At 42.1% G+C, this 20,786-nt stretch overlaps 1 protein-coding gene across 1 annotated transcript in view; it reads left to right on the top strand.

Annotated features, from left to right (window-relative positions):
- The window catches only part of PAPPA (pappalysin 1), a 183,070-nt gene that overhangs the window by 32,587 nt on the left and 129,697 nt on the right, over positions 1-20,786 (top strand). Inside the window, exon 3 of the mRNA XM_074923417.1 lies at positions 20,120-20,265. Within this exon, the coding sequence (XP_074779518.1) occupies positions 20,120-20,265 (146 nt within the window). The remainder of the gene's footprint in view (positions 1-20,119; positions 20,266-20,786) is intronic.

Below are 20,786 nucleotides of genomic sequence, written 5' to 3'. Positions count from 1 at the left end.
CACAGTCATCTTTTCCAACAGTTTTTTTCAAGAAACATTTTTTCCCCAAGACTCATAGGACTCATGGTTTCTTTCATGGACATTATCCATTATGTAAAAAGATCACTGTCTGGTCAAACTGCAGGATGCTTGGAATGAAGACAGCCTATAAAATCTATGGAGTAAACTATCAGAGATCATTAAGAATCCTTGTGGGAGACAATAGATTAAAGTATTATTATACTCTTCAGTGCTAATGCAGACCCATTTGGCTCTGGCTCTGGAACTCCACATGGAAGATTTGCAAGTGCAGAGTCTGCAGATTTGGCAAGGACTGAATTTGCCCCTCGCTGCTCTGCAGCACTGCATCCTCCAGGACCCGCTGCCCCATGGCCACTCTCCAGCAACCCCTCACCAGCCTCTGTTAAAGCAGACAAGGTGGAGCTCATCCCCTCCCATGCTCTGAAAAGTAGCAGTGTATATATGCTGGTTTATTCTCTTTGCTGATCAATTCAAATTATACTGTCTCACACACAGACCCACAGTTTGATCACGTCCAACATGCCTCTTTCAAGTGCTGTGGGGCTTTGCATTAATCACCCTGTTTTTCTCCTATATCCATTTGTGTGCAACCTCTCTTCAGTAGTGGGTGTGAGGTGCCCTTTGCGTTTTTAATTAGCGGCAGCTGAAGCCTTCTGTAAATTCAGGAGGTTGCACCTTTCACACAGAGAAAGATGCAAAGCACAGGCTATTTCTGTGGCAAGCTTAACCAGGTGCAATACTTATATTTGCAATCCCCATTCTATCTTTTGGACTTCTTTTCTGATAGGAGTTTCAGTCCAATTCTTGCAAGCAGTGGCTGCTCCCTGGGGAAATACAGAGCAGGCACCTCCACCGTGCTCCATTTACACCACCCGTAAGCACAGTGCATTTGACTTTCCCTCTTACGTGGACTGCTGGGCTTGGGCAAACATTACCTCAGTTGAGGGTTTTTTCCTTACAATCCCTTCACTACTGCTGCCAGTGGAAATGTACAGAAATAATTCAGAAGAGATGATGCTGAGTAGTGCTGTGTCCTGGGGGAGTTTGCTCTGTGCAGCCACTCTTCAAACCCTCGACTTTACTGGTCCCTTCACATAGTGGGTTCACAGGGTTCAGAAGAAGGGGTGAGAGGGATAAGGTGAATTTTCTTTATATAGACTCAGCTGAAAATGTCGATGTAAGCAGAGGAATGAATACTGCCCTAGCAGCTCTACCTTGCCCGATACCTGTGAACTTAATGCCAGGGGAGAAAGCCAACCCACAAGTGTGATTACTCAGAAAACAGCAATTTCTGTAAGTGGTTTATTTTTGGGGGTAAAAAAATACCTTTATGCCATGAGGACTTGCCTGCAGCCTCAGTAGATGTGATGGAAAGACTGGGAAGAGTTGCAAGTTCTGGACAGAAGAAACAGGTAATAGTGTGCCAGTGCTATGACTTTCAAAGCAATGATGTTCCTGATGTAGCTGGGAGAATTGAAGCTTACAAGTAAGGCAGGTTTCAGCAGCAGGGGAGAGGTCTTCTCTTAAGCCAATTAATAGTGTCATGAAAAAAAAGATAAGAATAATACAAAGAAGGGTTTATGAGCTTGAAAACTTATCCTTTTTTCCCCCAAATTAATCAGTTGATCTGGTTAAAAAAAAAAAAAAATCTCTCAAGAAATCATCGCTTTTGAATTTTTGGTAATCTTCCTTTTTTTAGTTTGTTGGTCTGTTGGGACATTTCAGAAGTATGAAGAGTGTAAGTCAGGGGATTTGGGTATGTATGTATGTTTAAATTTGATAGCTGGAACAGAGCGAGGAGGGGATTAACTAAATGGAAAGGTGATGGAAAAGAGGAAGGTCTTGTAAAAGACTGAAGGAGAAAGGATGCAGAGATACGTCTGTAGGCAACAGCATGAAGCACAGTCTGTCTATTGGCCCTTGTTTGAACTTCTTTGGCACCAGTTCCTGATGTTTTAAGTCCCTGTCTGCCTCCTCCCTATTCTGTCTTCCTTCTTTCCCCAAGGACGCTCATTGCTTTCTCCTCTGCCCAGTTTGGGACTAGGGGAAACCCAAGAAGTGAACGTCTTGGTTTATCTTTTAACTGAAGCGAGAAGAATGAATTGTCCCTCTAACACCCCAGGATCGGGACAGTGGGGAGCTGTCCCATCACTTTTGCACCTGTCTACCACTAAGATATGCTGTGCAGAGTGATTGGCGAGGCCAGTTTCAAAGTACGCGTGATGTCTTCTCCATTAAGTGTACATCAAGACACCCACTGAAACCGTCATATAGTCCTAAAGCTTTGTCCGTGTACATATTTGAGAAGGATGAAGACCATGGATGATCAGAGGGGCTACAGGATGTTGCTGGTAATAATTTCCTTAGGGCTATCCAGAAATGCAACAATGCAGAGCCTCACAACAGATTTTTTAGGATTACTGAGAAACGCTGGAACCACTTCAATATTTGTAAATGTGTTCATAAAAGCTGTGTTGTAAACAAGTGTGATGTTGATAGCCATAGTAATTTTTCATCCATTAAAGCCAGATTCATTGAGAAGTAGGATGGATATATCCCCACCCCACAACATGGTAGAGTGTTTAGACCAGGAATACAAACCACTACTGTCAAAAGCAATTCTGTGTTTGCCTGATTGCAGCCCTGGCTGAAGCGGAGTTACAGGACCCACATACAGTGGAGGAAGATTACGAGCATGTGCTCTGCCTGGGTCAATGAAATCCTGTCCTTCAGTTTTGTTCTGAGTAGATTTGCAATTTTGGAGTTTCTCAGGGTAACTCAACTGAAACTACCTAGTTTGCACATAATTTCAGCACTCCAAATTAACATAAATTTGCAAGAAAGTGTTTTCAGGTTCATTAATAATGGATGGGTGGCTGTGCTATCAGAGTGCTTGTTCTCAGCTTCCAAAAGCATCAGGGTGAGCTGCACAGAGATTTCTTGGAGTACTTAAATGTTTGGGGTCTGAAACTCTAATAAAGCTCCAAAAAGCCAGGAAATTTGGAGTGAAGGCTGAAACTCCATACCTAGTGCACCCTACTGGGTCTTTGTATTTCAGAACACGTTATGTTTGTTCACTGAAATATCTGCAGTATGGAGCTCTTTAGGGTGGAGTTTCACCTTTAACTCTAAATTTCCTGGCATGTGTGAGTTAGAAGTACACACTTAACTTTTCCCCAGTGCTGTTTTTCATTTTTAATTTCCTTTTTCTTTTAAAGGAGGGACCCTGCTAGAGGGACCCCTGCTAAAAAGGGACCCCACTGAAACCAAGATTAGAGTTTTTGGCCTGATTTGATGTTTGTGAAATTCTTCAGGAGAACTAGGTTCAGCAATTTTATTTTTTTTTTACCGTTGTTTTAAAGACTCTTGTGGCCAGTCCACCCCAGTGAAAAAGATCGATAAAATCTGCACCCTGCAGACCAGTTATTTTAGAAGGTACCCAGATGTTTGTGTAGTATATAACAAACCTTGAAAACATAGAACATCTCATGTAAATGCTAGTTAAAGGTCTGGTCATGGCCACTGATATCTGTGATCTGTTTGTTGTGAAATGTATTATTTCCATTAATTCAGTAACTGCAGAAGCAACCCATGTTGACACTTGTTGGGTTACATCAGTGATGGTAAAATAGTGGAAACAGCCGTGGTTTGGAATGACAGCAGTGGCAATTACCTGCAATGCTTTTAAAAATAATTTTGGACCTAGATGTTGAAAAGATGTGTCATCACTGATTTGTGTGACGGCAGCTTCAGCAGGGTTGAATTACAAGGCTTTGGAGAATAAAATTCTTTCTGCTGCCTCAAAATGCATCTTTTGAGCCGAACTGCCAGTAGATAATATGGAATACGTTTGCTTCTCATGCTATGTCCTTCTCATGTCAATAAATTGAGGACTTCAGTGAGAAGCTGTGGTAGTTTCCCCAACACAAGACCCTGTTGGTTTTTCAAATCATCCCCCATCAGCTTTGCGAGGAGAATTTATCTTAGTGAAATGTCCCTAGGGAAATTTGAAAAGTGCTGAAGTTATGTGACATTGACTTTGTAAGTGCCTGCAGCTTCAGACCAGGTGTGCTGTAAGTGCTGAGAGCCTGAGCCTGGTTTCCGAGCTTTCAAGAGGACTTGAGGCTCCTGTACCGTTTCCCTACCAACCCTCACGATGGCTGTGGCATGGGACACTTTGCATGGAAGTCCCTGAAACTCAGCAATTCTTGAGGATTTTCAAGAACTGTAGTTAATGCAAATGAAAATTCAAAGGGAAATCTGGGGAAGATTCCTGCTGCTGGAGCCTGGTACTTTGCCACCAACCTGCCCCTCTGCGATGGAACTGGTAGCCTGAAGCGCTGAGAGGATGAGGAACACCCTGTATACTCTGCTAAGCTGAATATTTCTCATTCTGACACAGAAAAGCACTTTGTCATTTAACTGGGAGACAAGGTCCCGTCAACATCCTTGTGTTGTATTTCCAGCCTTGACTTTGTAATACAGATCACAGCTGGTTGGTTTGAATTTCCCCTGAGTTACCCAGGATGCTGCTGAAAGCACAGGAAGAGCAGAAATGCTTTAATCAGTTAAATCAATCAAACAAAAAAAAGTAGACTAGACCTTAAAATTTACCCCGCGACCTTTGATACTCACTGCGATGACGTCTTTGTCCTATTTCTTTAAGTGCAAGATTTTATTGGGACTTGGCAAAAGGGTGGAGTGAGGAAGACACGGGAGGGGGGTTTGCTGAGTTAAAAAAGGAAAAAGAAAATGTCAGTGAGAAAATGGAAATAGCCTGATGTTTCTCCAGCCTAGTGGTGGAGCTGGCCTCTCTTTCCCTCTGTTGCAGGGAAGGGGCTCCTTTTCCGTTAGCTTGACTGTGGCCTTATTTAATCGGTTTGCTCTGACATGGAGCCAAGAAAGGGCTTTGCTGTGTGATGCCGGGTCCTGCGTGCGTTCAGGCATCCACAGCTGTTCCCTAGCAAGGGTTGGCTTTTGACTACTGAGGTATTTTTTTATAGCCACATAGGGCAACTATTAATAGATGAGATTTACCAAAACACAGAGCTACGCAGCGTGGTGTGGAGGGGAAGAGGGAGACCTGTGTGATTTATGCCAGGAAAATTCCATGTCGAAATTATACTGAAAGACACAGTAAAATGAATATGCCAAGAAGGGGATTTAATCTGTTACTCAGGCCATGCTAGCATTTCTCCTCCATTAAGGACCTTGCCATTGCATGAAGTATGTTGCTGAATTATTTCTTTAGCATTAAACAGCACAAATTATACAAAGGATAAAGATAAGACACATAGAAACAAAATACCAGCTTTTCTGAGATGCGATTAGACCGTGAAAGAAATACCAAAAGGAAGCGGAGGCATTCCTGACCCTGAAGACATTTCAGTTTGATCAGACGTAGGATTAGGGGTAAAATGTGAAGAATTCTACATTGTGTGGTAGGAATGAGCTGATAAGGAGTTTGCCTCTTTGTTTATTGATTTATTTCTAATTTCCATGATATGATGTAATGAGTCTTGTGCCCGTGTCGGACTCGCAAATTATATTTGTATATGAAAGAAGGCAGGTTTGGGAGCATTGAGCAGAAAGGAGTGAGCAATGCCAGCTTAAGCTTCTTTTGCAGTCAGAGCTCACTGATTAAGTAACATAAAATCCTGATGATATCAATTAATAAACCCATCACTGTAATCATGTTATGTTTTTGTGCACCTTCCAACAGCACAAAAGGGAATTATGTTCCCAAGACAAGACCCACTGACTGTCAGTAGCGTGTGGGTATCAAAATTCCCTTTGCACTTTGAAAAGCTTTGCCTTAAGTTGTTTTGTGTTTCCTTGATTCATTTATTTGTTTCATTTAATTAAAAATGAGACAGGGAGAGATTAACTGCTGAAAAATTCTAAGTAAATAAAGAAATACGATACACTCATTTAGAGAACATGGGCAGATGTCAAAAAGGCCAGAGCATAGTTTGCTTCACATGAGCATCAGAGAGTATGGAAACGTTTCCAAACTGTCTGAACTGCTTAGGTTTGCAGAACTGCTCGAGAACAATTACAAAACAGCATTTTTCTGTGATCCTCTGATTTCCCCAAGCTTGATGATGCTCTATTCCTGTCTTCAATCCCAGCGAGCGCAAACGTAGGCATGACTGAGAAATATTAAGAATGACACAAATTTATATTATTCAAAATACCTGAATATGTTTGGACTTGGAATTTCTGGTTAAGGGGTTTTATTTTGCTTTCATGTTTGGCTTGCTTTCTGTTAAGGACTAATTCTGTGAGTTGCTGATTCCTCACAAAATGTGTAGTCTCAATGTTGTTGCACTAAGTGCTGAGGATAAGCGTTGGCTATTTGTAGTCGCTGCTCAGTTAGTTCCTTAGGGGAACAGTCATTCCATCTGCTCGCAGCAGGTATAGACACATAGCATAGACATGATTTAGAGAATTAAATTTTAAAATCTTTATAATTGCTGGAGGAAAGGTAGGTGCTTCCACTAGGATTCAGAGCACCTAGGTTAGAGGCTGAAAATAGGCATGTAAATGCCATGCACAATTTACATCAGGCTTCCCCATCACACTGCATTCCTTAACAGTCATTCAATCTTTTCTATTTTTACATATACAATGTTGTTCCAAACGTATGTTATGGTTTCCGTCTGGACTAAGTTACATATCCCAAGCTCTTTGAAGTCCATAGAAAGATTGAACTCCCAAAGACTTTGGTCTTTGGCTTGGATCTCTACATCCAGAGCACGAGTGAGGTCAAGAGCCTTCCTGAGACGAAGGGCAATAGCTAAGAGGAAAGCTCCTACAGAACAGCACTGCACTACAGTAAGTAGAAGAAATGTTTTGGGTAAGGATTGATGGCAACAGTTCACAGCATTATGAAAATTACTTCCCTTTTGCCTCTAGCCTTTTTACCACGACTGTGTCACTGCCAAAAACCGGAGCTCACTCACTAATTCTTCCAGAATTGATCGGTCATGATAAACTTCCAAACACAGAGTAAAGTGCTTCCGTCAAACACATCAGAGTGTTTCTCCCAGTTTGCCTGAAGAAATCCGTGCCATTTGATTCCCCCCTGTACCCAGCTGGATTCAGAAAAGGGTTTAGGAGTTCCTGGCTGCCTTCTCATACACTCAGAATTCCTCTAATAGTTTTACTTCTGGGGATAGATTTATTCATGTGTTTTTGCTTCAAAATATCTTATTTTGTCTTAAAAATGTAGGCTCAAACCTATCCTCAGCGTGATCAAACACAAAGTTCTTTTTTTTATCCATCTGGAAACAATACCTGAAGCATTTCCAGTTTTGATCTAGAAACCCGTCAGAAGGAGATAGTCCAAAAGGGGGTTCTGCAATGCCTTCTCTTCCCCCGTAACTGAATAAGGCAGGATGTCAGGTTTTGCAAAGTTCTTGAGATGTACTTGAGCTGGCAGCAGAGGAGTTGTGGAAGTGAGGAAATTCATAACAGCCCCCCTCTGTCTTTGACAGTGAGCTGCAAGACATTTCACGCTAACATACGTTTTATAAATGCGGGTTTGTATAATTCAGGGTCTATGTGTGGGAATCAGTGGACAAAAATGACAACCTGCAATTTTTCCTGGATCTTTGCAAAGCTAGTTTTGTAGTCATCAAGATCTTAGGTCCTGTGGTAGTTGTTAGCGATGCGGTACCAATAAATTACTGCGGCAAACGAGAGCGAAAGTTGATGTGTGGTTGAGATATGCAAATAGGGTGTCAGAGGGTGCAAATGCTATGGGGAAATTAATGTATGGCCTGTCTATAGCAGTCGTACTCATGGCAGAAGTTGGTCATAAAGGAAAATTAGAGTTTTCCCCTTTTTGTGTTAGTATTCGACAATAGAGAACAGATCTTTGCATTCTCGTAGCCCTTTGCTAGAGGCCTGTGTTTGATTCAAGTGCATCCACAGGCTTGTGGTGCCAAATCAGGCAATTTCTGCACTCATGTCTGAAGGCCAAATATATGGGTATGATTTCCTATAGTTTACTGTTACATGCTGGATCAGTATTGTACGTTTCATAAGCTGCCAGTCCAATTTTGTAGGGTCTTGGGAAATGTGTTCTCCAGGGAATGCTTACAATCAGCCTTATGTTTTGGACTGATAGTGCCTGTTTTCTGGTACACATGTTAGCAGATCCATATGTGAGGCAACCCAAATGTCCTTCCATCCAACTAATAACCTGGGTTTTAGATGCGTCTGCTGCCCACTCTTTACTTAAGGGATAGAGGACCTTTTCTGCTTGATATACCCTTCCATTCAAGAAACATCCACTCTCAGAAACACACATGTACAACGTTATTTGCTTTACCTTGTATCTGTGCAGAAGTTGCAGGTCCTGCATGGGTTTAAAAAACAGAGTCTGCAAGTTCTTTGGTGTCTGGAAAAGGCACATTTACATCTTTCCTCCGACTGCTTGCTTCTGCCTCAAGAGAGATATGAGGAGCAAGGTTTTGGTGTTGGAGAGTTGATTGTGTTAATGGTACCTGTTACAGCCATTGCTGCCACATTTCATCTCCCAACAGCAGTAGTTGCTTGACAAAGTCATGATCTGCTAGGCCCTCTCTCCTGCTCTTTCTTTTCCTTTCTTTCTCCCTTTCTAGTGAACAGGAATAGAAATAAATAAATAAATAATAATAATAATAATAAAAGTTGCATTTAGAGAATAGCACTGTCCACAATATTTTCTTTCTGCAACTCTGAGCTATTTTCATTTCAGGTGTGTTGGTGTTTCTGCCAGATCACCTGGCAATTTACTGTGGATTCTGGAAACTTCAAAGCTAAATGTTCTTATGTGAAATTCTGTTTCAGTGACTGACATTTTCTGTTTCCTTGTAATCTCTTCACTGCTGGGAAAGAACAAGAGTAACCAGCTTTCACAGATCTCATAATATTTAGTGGTTCTTTGAATCAGACCATTCAATTATCTTTTTTCTTTTCCTTAAAAAAATACGTTCAGGACTTCACTGTTGAAGAAAAAGAGTTATAGGTATGACCCATCAATAACCCTTGAGAAAAACAGAAAACAAGAAGAGCTAAATATTAGTCATTTGTTGTAAGAGGGAGAAAAAAATCTCATGAATTTTGAAAATGTGAGGCTTTTAGTGCCAGGGCCCAAACTTTTCTTGGTTTCCCTGAATGGGAGTCTCCATCACTGGGTTGTGTTTTTTGTGATCTCACTTTGGTGCCTCCTACCCTTTCTTGCATAAGATGAAAGAAGAGGAAATCTCAACCAGTCTCATTAGATTCAGGTTTTCATTTCTTCCTCAGAAAAGAGGAAAATTGGAATTACCCTAATCATAAGGCATTGATGATTTTCCGACTGCAGCAGGACCAACTTTATGCACAGTGCTGCCAGGAGATTAAAAAATGAGATTTGGAAGTCCCTGAGTTGTAAAAACAAAAACAGAAGAGCAGCGGCATCTCCAAAGCAGAAGAGATGTTTTGCAAGATGCATATTTGGACTGGCTATTTTGGCCCATCAACTCCAGAAGTATCTGTAATAAACATGCTAGGTCCTTTGTGGTTATATGTGATTTTATTTTATTTTTTTGCTGATGTCGGCCTGATTCCAAGTTGCTGTTCATTCCAATAGCAATGTATATCTCACTGTGGCAAGGGGTTTATGTGCAGGGAGGATTAGTGTCAAAAAGTGAAATGAAAGGAGCAAAGAATTTGATGTTCTTTTTTTCATCTTGCATTTTTTGCTGTGTGTTAATTAGGGAAGATGCTAAAGGACCAGCCCCTTAAAGTCCCAGCTGCATACCACAGCAGGGACAGTGCCACATGTCACCCTTCTCCAGGGGCTGAGTAGTTGTGCAGCGTAACTGCGAGCACCCCAGGGCCCCAGTGCTCCCTGACCTGTGTTCAGCTCCCTAAAAATCCCAAATATTCCCACCAGAGCCCACCCAAGGAGGGTCCTGACGCATCCTGCCTGCCTGCAGCTGCAGAGCAAGGGCAGATGGCACAGGTAGGTGGATCCCAGGACAGGGCAGTATCCACGCAGCAGGGTAACACCATGCTTTCTGTGGATTCTGAAGGGGACACAGAGCATTTCCCAGTGCTCCAGGAGTGCCAAATCTGGGCTGCCCCAACCGTGATTCCCAAGGGTCATGCCAGCCAGGCATTTGCTTGGGCAAATGTGACCCCACAGCCACTAGACTGGAGATGAGAAAGACAGGCTGGAGTTGAATATTAGTAGTCGAAACAGTCAGACAACTTTAATATAGAGAGTTGCTATGAGCTACTTCTGTAATTAAGGAAGATTCTGTGTCAGAGCCTCAGGTTTCCTCTTGATCTCTAATTTCCAGTCTGGTTAAGAGAGGCTCTACCTAACTCTTGACCTGATTCAAGGGAGTGATGACAGGCTGCATTCCTGGTCTCTGGTGCTTTACATAAAAAAATCAGGTTTGTTCTGGTGACTGAAACCAAGATGTCCTTTACTTGAACTATTGTGCAGTGTGCTATGCACGTATCTGTTGGTTGTTCTTGGAAGCTTTGGGATGAGAGGTGATATGTAAATGCCAAATATTATTAGAACGGTGGCTGCTCACTCATTGAAAGCAGAGCCCTGGTGCCCCAAGAAAATCTGTTTATGAAGTAAATGTGCTATATTGTCTTCAGAAACAGTAAAGCCAAGGGATTTAGGAAGGACCAGCTTATTGAAGGGAGCTCTGACTTTCCATGTGCTGAGTACCAGACCTTTAGGACTTTTTTGGAGATTGTAAAATATGAGTAAAAGATTATAAAATAAGAGTGAAGGCTTGTAAAATATGATTAGTGGCCACCAGCAGAAAACTTAAAGGATCAGTAACACAAGCCACTGCTTATTTAAAAGAAAGATGATCCATATTATCACAGAACATAGGCTCAAGAGATCGAGTTTCTAATCCTAGCTGTCACACTGAATGATTTTGTTACTTTGAACAAATTATTCCATTTCTCTACCTCAGTTTTCCCCTTCGGAAGACAAGGAAAATTATTCCATTTGCCTTTTTCATGGCTTCTTTAGTCATGGTAAAATTTCTTGAGGGGAGGCCCAGCGCAAGGGTTTTTGTCCCACTTTAGTAGCACTTAAGCCCTTGGATGAGGTTTGGAGCGGTGCAGAGGGCTGGTGTCAGGGCTTTGACCAGAGTGGAATTTCTCTCTTCATGTTTAGGAAGCATTTTGAGGCCCAGAGGGGAAGCACTGTGGAAGTGCCAAGCAGTGTAATTGATGGTTAAAATAGCTTGAAATATATATATATATATATATACACACACCTTCCTATGCTGATTTTAATTCTTGAGTATACGTGAATGAGGTTTGCTGCAGCCAAAAGAGTTTTTCGGAAAAGCAGCAAAGAAAATCTGTTTTAACAGAACGGGTTCCTGAAAATATCCTTACGCCACTTCATTCTTTATCGTTTGACTTTTCTCCTTGTTACAATGGTTCAGCCTGTAGAGTCTGGAAAAACATCAGGGTAACCAGGGCAGAGGGAATATCAGATGGAGATGAGGGATGGATAACAGACAAATTACAGTACATTTCTCATGGGTCATTTGGCTCTAGTCTTGAAAAGGAGAGAAAAAAAATACCGAAGTAGTAAAATAAAGAAAAAGAGACAATCAAAACAAATAAACCTGCCAGTGTTGCTGATTTCAAAGGTCTGTGAAATGTGCGTATATGTTTCATAATGCTTTGCTATTTTAAAGAGATGCGTCTTGAAATCTTCCATGCTTTAATCCTACTCACTGTCTCAGAAGTTAATTGTACAGTAAGATCACTATTCTCTTTGCCAAGGCTTTCCCTTTGTTTTCTTTTTTCTTCCTGCAAGTTGGCCAAGCATCATATCTTTTCCTAGTTCTGTGTAGTTGGTTAGCCTAATTATTTTTATGGTTGTATGAGGAAACTGGGCTTTTCAGTCCTTGCTGCATGAGTGAACTCGAACATTGCTCCGCTTTTGGACGTAGACCTTGCAAAGGAAGAAGGCTCAGTGGTTACATATTTATGGTCTGTAGCACTGCAACTCTTTATAAACCTACATAAAGGTTATATAAAGATGGGGTCTCTGGTATAAGAACTGGGTAGTAAAGCCTGGGAGGATAAAGAGAGGGAACAAATAATTCTGTGTACATTAACAGCCACCTCAAATTTTTGCCCAGAGCTCAGACAGAACATGTTTGACATTTGAAAATTTTTGCATCATCTTTTTCCCCATTCTTTTTCCCTGAGCCTCTACTCTTTCTTATCCTGGCCAGAACCAGCAGCAAAAGTGCTGGGGGGAAAAAAAAAAAAAAAATCTGTTTTCACTGTATTTCTGAATCTCAGCCCAGGTTTGTGAAGGATTTGGCAAGGATTTACAAACCTTTAGAGAATCCGTGTGGAGATCTGAGGAAACCCGCCTCCCTCCTTAAAAAAGCAAGTTGCGTTGGCCAGAAATTGGGCAAAAATTGGTCATTTCAACTGAGGTTTCCTTTGAGATTTTGGATTTGAACCTGAAACTCCACTTTGAGAATCAAATTTTGCTCTGAGTAACTCTAGATTTACACTGGAGCAAATACATCAGTCAGTGCTGATACATGTGTGCAGCCCAGTGAGAACAGAAGTTGGCTCAAAGTGGAAGCTCACATGAACCAAAGCAAAAGAAGACCCAGAGTTAGTTTTGGAGTAGCCCAGTCATCAGGTTTATTCCAACCTGTTGCTGTGGTTCAGCCCATTAAATAGATATTGCATTTACAGCACCCAGAAGCTATCTATAAGCAATTGCATGAAACAAAGCTGTAGCATTTATTCAGAGATCTTTCATGAGAAAGTCAGGTAGGGCTGATCAAGGGGGCACCATTAGGGTTCTATGGATGATAATACTGATTTTTAGAACTTGGTAGCCAATAATTTCCTTTATGTATGGAGAGGTTTTTTTCCTTGCAGTCCTATAGATTTATAGCGCAAAATGTTACACTAGGAATGTGTTTATTTCTAGGACTGTCCTGCTGGAAAGTCAGCATTTCAAAGCAAATTCAATGAGACTGATGACTTGACAATTGTAAAAACTCTATACTTTACACCAAGGAGCTGCTCTCAGTCTGTTGCGGGAATAAGAAATCACAGACCCAAAAGATTCCCATATTTTGCACAGTAAAACTCTTTATTTTCTTTCTATATTTTTTTTTAATAAATCTTGTTTCATAGAGTGAGTAAAGCCTGACTCACTAGCTTCATGGTGGAATTAATTCAGTTTGAAAAAGAGGGCACCGTAGGATCAATGAACACTCAGACTTCTGTAGCCATGTGGGCTTTTATTTTGTAATACGTGTTGCTTAGGGTCGGTCTTAACTGTAGGACCTGCCACTGATGTAAAAAAAACCTCGTCCAGCCTTAAACAACTAACCTGAATGCATTAGCAGTGTCACAAGGAGTGATAGAGAGTTCAGCACAGGCTACCAAACCTACCTAAGAAGCTGGGTTTATATTTGAACAATTATCCCAAGTGTCTTTTCTTGGATCCTTATATTTTTCTTTTTTTCTTTTTCTTTTTTTTTTTTTTTTGCCAAAACATTCCTCCTTTCTTGCAACATGAGATCAAAACTGGGGGCTGTAGAGGACGTTTTGCTGCAGTGGATAAACCAAAATTCTTTAAAAGCTGCCAAGCCTGCATGTGCTGACAGTGCTTGCAATTTATGCTTGTGAACATGACCTAGTGACTGCCTGGTTTGGATGCGGTCAGAACTGCAGTTACACATTTAGATTTCAGTGTGAACACAGGCAGCGATCTGGATCTACATTGGGACCTGAAGCCTTTCACTTGTAATATTCTGGCTCCACTCTATTTCAGGCTCTGTCCCAATCACTGAAAGATTTATACCTTTATCAATAAATTATCATGACTTTTACTACACTTACACCAGTGTCTTAAATTAACACTAAACTAAATGTAGATGAGGCACACTTCCTGCTTCACATGATTTATGACAATCCGTCTGAAATGAGGAGCAAAATTAAATTTGCCAGCAAAGGCAGATCTTTAACATCAGGTCAGACAAAAATTTTATTGCAAATCCACCGCCAAAGAGGGTTTGTAGTTTGTCTTTTTTTGTTCAGGTTTTTGACAGACCTGCAGCACTTTAGGCAAAAAAGAAGAAAAAATGTTAGAAATGTTTGTAGGTCTGAAATCTCTACTGTGTACTTTATGTCAGGTTGGAGGTGATAGACAGGACAAATGTAGCAGTTACGTGGTGCTGATAAGCTCTCAGCTTGAGGACTGTGTCCTCCTTTGATGACCTGCCTTTGAGAAAGATGTGGAGAGTGCAGATGAGAGCATCAGAAATGACCGGAGGTCTTAAAAAAATATAGCCAGTGGGGAGAGGCTGAAGAAATAAGGTGGTTTTAGCCTAAAAATGAGATGGTTTACAGGAGATATAATAAGTTTTCAAGTAAGTAATAGGTTTGGTAAAGCAGAAGGGAATCATCGCATCTTCTTGTCTGTGGGGAACGAGACAAATACTCATGCACATCTGTTGCAGCAAAAAAGATTCAGGTAGACCTTCAGAAAAATTTTCTGACAGTAAAGGTATTGAAACATGTGCTGCAGGTTGCTGGAGCAGTGGTAGAGTCCTTCTCATGTGTGGTCTTAATTATGAGCTAGATAAAAATTTGCTTGGTGTGACATATAGAGATGCCCCTGCTTTGGGGTGGAGGGCTAGCAGCAATGGTCTTTGGACACCCTTTCCAGACTTGTTTTTCTGTGACTATGACAGAAGGCAAAAGGCAGCTTGTGCACTGGCATCAACACTGTGTCTCCAAAAGGAGAGTTCCATGTCTAACCACCCAAGACTGAGAAATCACAGGGGGAAAAGCTAAATTACAATTGTACGCATGTGCCGAATGGCCCCACTTCAAGGTCAGCTTTCAGTGCTGTTGAACTCACAGCTCTTGCCATTATCTTCAAGAAGAGCATCATTTATCTCAAAACTGTCCTTGCTGTTCACTGCAGATACTGAAAATCTCTAGATGGACACTGTACCCTAAAACTTCGGGCCCCCCATGTTGCTTGAACAAACAGGACAGACAGTTGGTGAGTGCCCGTCCACATACCAACTGCTGTGGTCTTTGCTGCTCTAATGAGTTAGTGTCAATCCTGGGGCCAAAATCGGAGCTGAAGGGACAAAGGGAACACACTGAGACATATTAGCCACTCCACATTGGGAACCACACCTGGATCTGTCACAGGCTGCTGGCGAGGGTTGCCAAGGCTCTCCAGAAAAGCTTTCTCTTTGTCTGCTAACTGTATACCGTGGTTTAAGCTGGGCTGACAGCTCCTTTGAGAGCACAAACAAGGAGTCTTGGGAAGGAGAGTGATGAGCTGGGTCCTTATGATTCCAGCAGATTTACTCTGTCCTGCCATGTGTTGAACCCGTCACGTAAAGGGTAGGACATTGTCTGTCAAGAGATAAACCAGAGACTTTTCGAGGCTGATGTTCCAATTCAGAAGATGCATTTTTGTTTTGGTGGGGTTTTGTTTTGTTTTGTTGTGTTTTTTGTTTTTTTGTTTTTGTTTTTGTTGTTGTTGTTGTTGTTGTTTGTTTTTTTTTTAATGATGAAATGAAGCGCCTTTTATTCCTAACAAACTCATCAGGCAGTTGGAGACCATACTCCATAGTGAGCAGATAGCAAAGTTCTTGCTCTGTGTTTGGGTGGGGTCTTGCAAATAATCCCTTAAGTACCCTGTTTGTTTTCTTGCTGTAAAGCGACACTTGTCTTTGAAGGAAAAAACCAAAACAAAGTCAAATAGAGAATAACTCAGAGCAAACAGTAGGAAACATTTCCTAACAATAAGGGCTGGAAGACTCTGTGTTCCTTGCAAAAACAACCACTAGTGCAAGAGGCTGCACCCCAGCCACATTAGGGAAACATGGGAAAGCCACTCTCTGACCTGGAGGAAAACGGGGAAGGAAGTTTCCAGCCCACTTACAAAACTACTCAACTCTAGTCACCAAGGGCAGATTTAATATCATTAGACCTGATACCAACCGAGTTAAAAGCCATTGTCAAATGAGTTTGTAGCTAAGTGGCAGAGATTTGTGGCTGGATTTGGCTTGGGAGCTGAGGGCCAGCAGAAGGGAGCTCCTCACAGAGGCCCCTGCGGGCAGGTGGGGGGGCTTCACCTCGCCGCCCAGGGACGAGTCCTGCTGCCGGGAAGCCACAGCCCATATGGACAGGAAAGGGGCCTGACAGATGAGACAGGCCCAGGGATAATGGCTCGTGTGACGGATGGGGCAGGCTGTGTGGTGGGTAGGGCAGGCGCGAGACACTGCTGGATGAGCTAAAGGCTCCATGAGACTGAAACTGGAGCACTGCACGGGATACACATTACTGCTCCGGCTCTGGGGCTTACTGCATAAGGGCGAGCTGCCGTACAGTACAGCTTCGGTGGGCTCTTTACACTGCAGTGGAGGAAAAAAAGCAAACTGAAGCTGTGCAGTGGACAAATAAGTCGATGAAATGATCTGGGTGGGAATGTGCACATTGCCTGATATGATTTGGTGTCCCAAATGGCCTTAAACAGCCCATAGAATTTCTATGTCTAAACCAGATTCCAGCAAAGGAGACCTTTTATGATGCACTAATAGGCTCATTAGGCTTTCTTGAGCAAGGCACACTCACAGCATCGTATGTTTTTTCCATTACAGGAATTACACGTGTTTTGTTGTGCTTTGGGTTTTGTTTTGTTTTCCACATAGACTTGCCCTGACAGTTCCCCCATTCAGGTTTATATTGGAGGTACCATCTCAAGCCAATGAATTTTATGAAATATGTTGCTGGCACTCACGGAGAGATGCATAAAGGAAATATTCTAATGACAGTTGGAAAGGCTTTGATCCCTTTCCAAGACTGCACTCATGTCTTTGAAATGTGAGTTTGGCAGTGCTGGAAAGGCTGGGCTCTTTGGCTCTCTTTGGCACGAGCCCATGTGACAGACATTATGTCCTCTATCAGGGGACCCACATAACCTTGAGAAGTGTAAGCAATGCTCGCAGATTGCATTGGGTCAGATAGTCTGGGCTGATAACAAAGCAGCCGCGGCAGCAGGGGGGAGTCAGCCTAGTCCAACTCAACAACTGAAAACTGTTTTGACCTGATAACTGTTGGGTCTGCTGCCTGCAGCTACGTAGTTGGACATGAACTGCAAAAGTAGTTAATTTATGCCTCCTTGAGTGTAGGAATGTGGTGATGATGGATAGGGATGGGAGGTTATTAGAAACATGGGGAGGAAGGAGAGGATGGAATTCCAGCTTGTGTTTTTATCTCTTACACACACACGCACACACGCTGGATCCTTTGCATGCGTAGTCTTGGCGATCTTGGATGTGTGCACAATCCAAGCCCTTGCTTGCACACTCACGCCTCCCTTCATGCACGCACATGCAGGCACATGTTCACACGCTTACAAGGGATTTGCCTGAGCTAAATGCTTGAGCATGTTTATGTGTTGGGGGTTGCTGTCTGCTTTTACAAAGGGGTTTGCATTTGCTTCCTCCCAAGCATGATCTGTTTACACCTACTCCTGTGCAGACTCTTTGCTAAAACTCCTCTTAGCATTCTGTTCTTACACTGTTTGAATATATTCTGCTCATTCACAGACTTTTGTTGGCTAGCAGAGAAGCAGTGGTCAGAGAAATACTATAAAACCAAGTTCAATTGACTTAGTACAGTGGATTTACGTAAGACATGAGTTCAGTCTTGGTGATGCACTGACATCACTGGCCAGTTAGTTAAATGCTGTCTGCTCTGGATGCTGTCTGCCGTAATAATCCATGTACAAAACAGCCCTAGATGTCGAAGCACATAGTCTGTATGCAAGTGAGAGCACAACTGTGGCCATGCACTGAGGATATAAGTGGGGATTGGATTGTGTAAACAATAAGTAAAGAGACAGCTGAGAATAAAGAAATATTAGTTTAGATTATTTGAAACCATAAGAGAAGAGCGAGGTTAAAAATGGTAATCTCAGGAGGGGAGTTTGATTATAGTTACTCCTACAGGGATTTGCATACGCCGTAAAGCATCTGCATCCAGAGTCAACAACCGCAGTCTCAATACAGACAGTGGGCCTTTCCTTCCCACTGTGATACAAAACACAAACGTTTTTCTACTTAGAGGTACGCAGTGCTTCTGTTTCTGTCCTTTTCTCTCTTGCATAAAGTATCACATCACTCCCACGTTCTCTCTTACGCTTTTGCTCGCTGTCTTTTACTGATGCTGCCATACGTGCAGACCTACACATCGTCCCCTTCACATGCACACACCCTCCGTCACATATTCCCCCAGTGTGCTTACTCATTTGGAAATGCACATTAGCTCTTATATGTAATTTCAAACTATTGCTTGTGGAGATGTGTAAGTATGAGCCCACGTTTGGAAAAGATGTTTTCAAAGGCACAAAGAAGATCCTAGAAATAGATTATGCACAGCCTCAGAACATCGTGCAGATATGCACACATCAAGCTTGAGGAGCTAAGAGGAAGATCTGTGTATTTTCCGTAGATGTGTTGGGAACAGGGGAGAGATGAGAAATGTGTATAGGGTCACAGTGCTGACCTGTCCTTCAGGATGTCATCCACATTTGATCGGAAGATAAACACTGTATGAAATGGAAACATACCCTTCCACTGGTGTCCCCAAAGAGCACGTCTTCCTCCATGAGTCAGCGAGGGCCTGGGGACACCCAGCCATGAACTATTTTGGAGGCAATGACTTCAGCAAGTGGCAGGGGAAGCTATTGTGGAAATATGAATGTGTTTTCCATTGGGGAGTCCTCCAGGGAAGGACAGAAAGATCTTGGTGCTGAGCCAACTCCCCTATTTTTTCTTCACCCTTCTGGGAACGAAAGCCTTGCAAAGTATGCAAGGAACTCTTCCTTACTTACTGAATGCGAGTGGGTTTGGTTTGTGAGAGCTCCGTGAGCCCTATACACACACAGAAAGGGGGACTTTAGGAAGCAGGAATCAACCTGCTCAAGAGCATCGTAGTGTCCTTGCCTTACAGTCTAGTCAACCGTACTTGATTCAGTGGGATCTATATCTCTGTTGTTTTCACCTGTCAAGTGACGATAGTACAAATTACCCATGTTTTACATCTTGTGTTAGCACAACACTTCATACAAAAAGACAATGTGAGCTAGAAACAGGGAACCAATGGGTTTACTCTTGTGCTTCACTTTCTCCCACTTTATTCTGAGTTAGAGCATCTTGGTGCCACTGAAAGCAGTGTGGCACCATGGTACATACTTTGGCAAGTAGCTCTGATATTCCAGTATCGACAAAGGCGACTCATTTAAAGAAGTGCGAAAAGCATTCCCAACGGCTGTCAGGTTTAAGGGTTTGGCTTTGCTTGTCTGCAAGCAGATTGCTCTGTAACTGACCTCCAGAGTTCTCAAAAGGTATAAAAGAAACACTGCTCACCCGGTGAGGGGACACCCAGGGAGCCTTAGGGATTTATGTCATGGTATGGTACCACTCCTGCGGGGATCTCATGCAAGGAGACCTCTTGGCACAACTTTGCTTGCTGGAAATAGCAATTCCCAACCAAGCATCCTATGTCAGGGTTAGACCGTGTGCACCTCAGCACAAGTGACTGCCACTGGTGCTAAAGGAGTAACTTCCTGAGCTGGTGTTAGTTGTTGTGCCAGCCTGAAGATGTGAAACTTGTTATTGTGGAGGAAAATTAGAGGTAACAATAATAAACAGCTTAGAGGAAATGTGCAAGGTAACTGCTGATATAAAAAGATTTACTGACCATAATACATGGTTAATTACATTCATAATAAGTAGATTCCTATACTTATCTTAGGAATGTAGACAGCTTTATGTATTTACCTTGGATTTTGTGGCCTTAGTTAATCAATGGCCTGAAGTCCTTAGATGAGATTCACTATATGAATGTAATTGAAGTTTGGGAGTGGGTTATTAAAATATTTCAGGTGACTGATATGCAGGATATTGTAAGATCTTTGCCTGGATTGCAGCACTTCTTCAATACTTTGTTGCTTTTTGTGTCACCTTTAGAAAAAAAAAAAGCTTTTCTTCTTCTACAGAGCATACTTAGATGTCAATGAACTAAAGAACATACTCAAATTGGATGGATCCACACACCTCAACATCTTCTTTGCCAATTCCTCCGAGGAAGAGCTGGCTGGAGTGGCAACTTGGCCCTGGGACAAGGAAGCCTTGATGCATCTAGGTGAGTGATAAAGATGTTTCTTCTTTGTAAAGCATTCTTTTGAGACACTGAGAAGGAAAGACAAATATGCGTTAAGCTCTGTTCTGATTTCTTATCATTCCTCTAATATATAGTCAGGGGAAAAAAAGTATTTCACGATTCCCAGATACTGGCTCACAACCAGGAAAATATTAGGTTATAAACCCAAAGCATATTATGGTATTTGTAAATGATGTCAAGCTGAAAGTATTTCACCTTTTAAGTGAAGCTACTTTACGGGGCATTCACTCCATGGGAGCACTTTGCGAAGAAGATTGGGGGGGATAGGTGCAGGGATGCTAGACAGAAGTGAATTTTTAACCTTAGCCTGTTACATTCTGATCATTATTTAGGACGTGTTCAGTTAATTTTCCTCACAGACCATAGTTAAAATTTGTTGCTGTTTTTCTCTACCAATGTGCAAAAGAGCAAACTGCTGAGAGATTGTATTTCTAATGTTCATTTGAGTGGAACTGGAAAGAGTTCATTACCCTGCAGACTGC

This window comes from Athene noctua, chromosome 20, assembly GCF_965140245.1.
Source record: "Athene noctua chromosome 20, bAthNoc1.hap1.1, whole genome shotgun sequence".
NCBI classification, from domain to species: domain Eukaryota; kingdom Metazoa; phylum Chordata; class Aves; order Strigiformes; family Strigidae; genus Athene; species Athene noctua.
The sequence above is the reverse complement of the archived record's forward strand: the minus strand, read 5'-3'. Positions and strand labels throughout refer to the sequence as shown.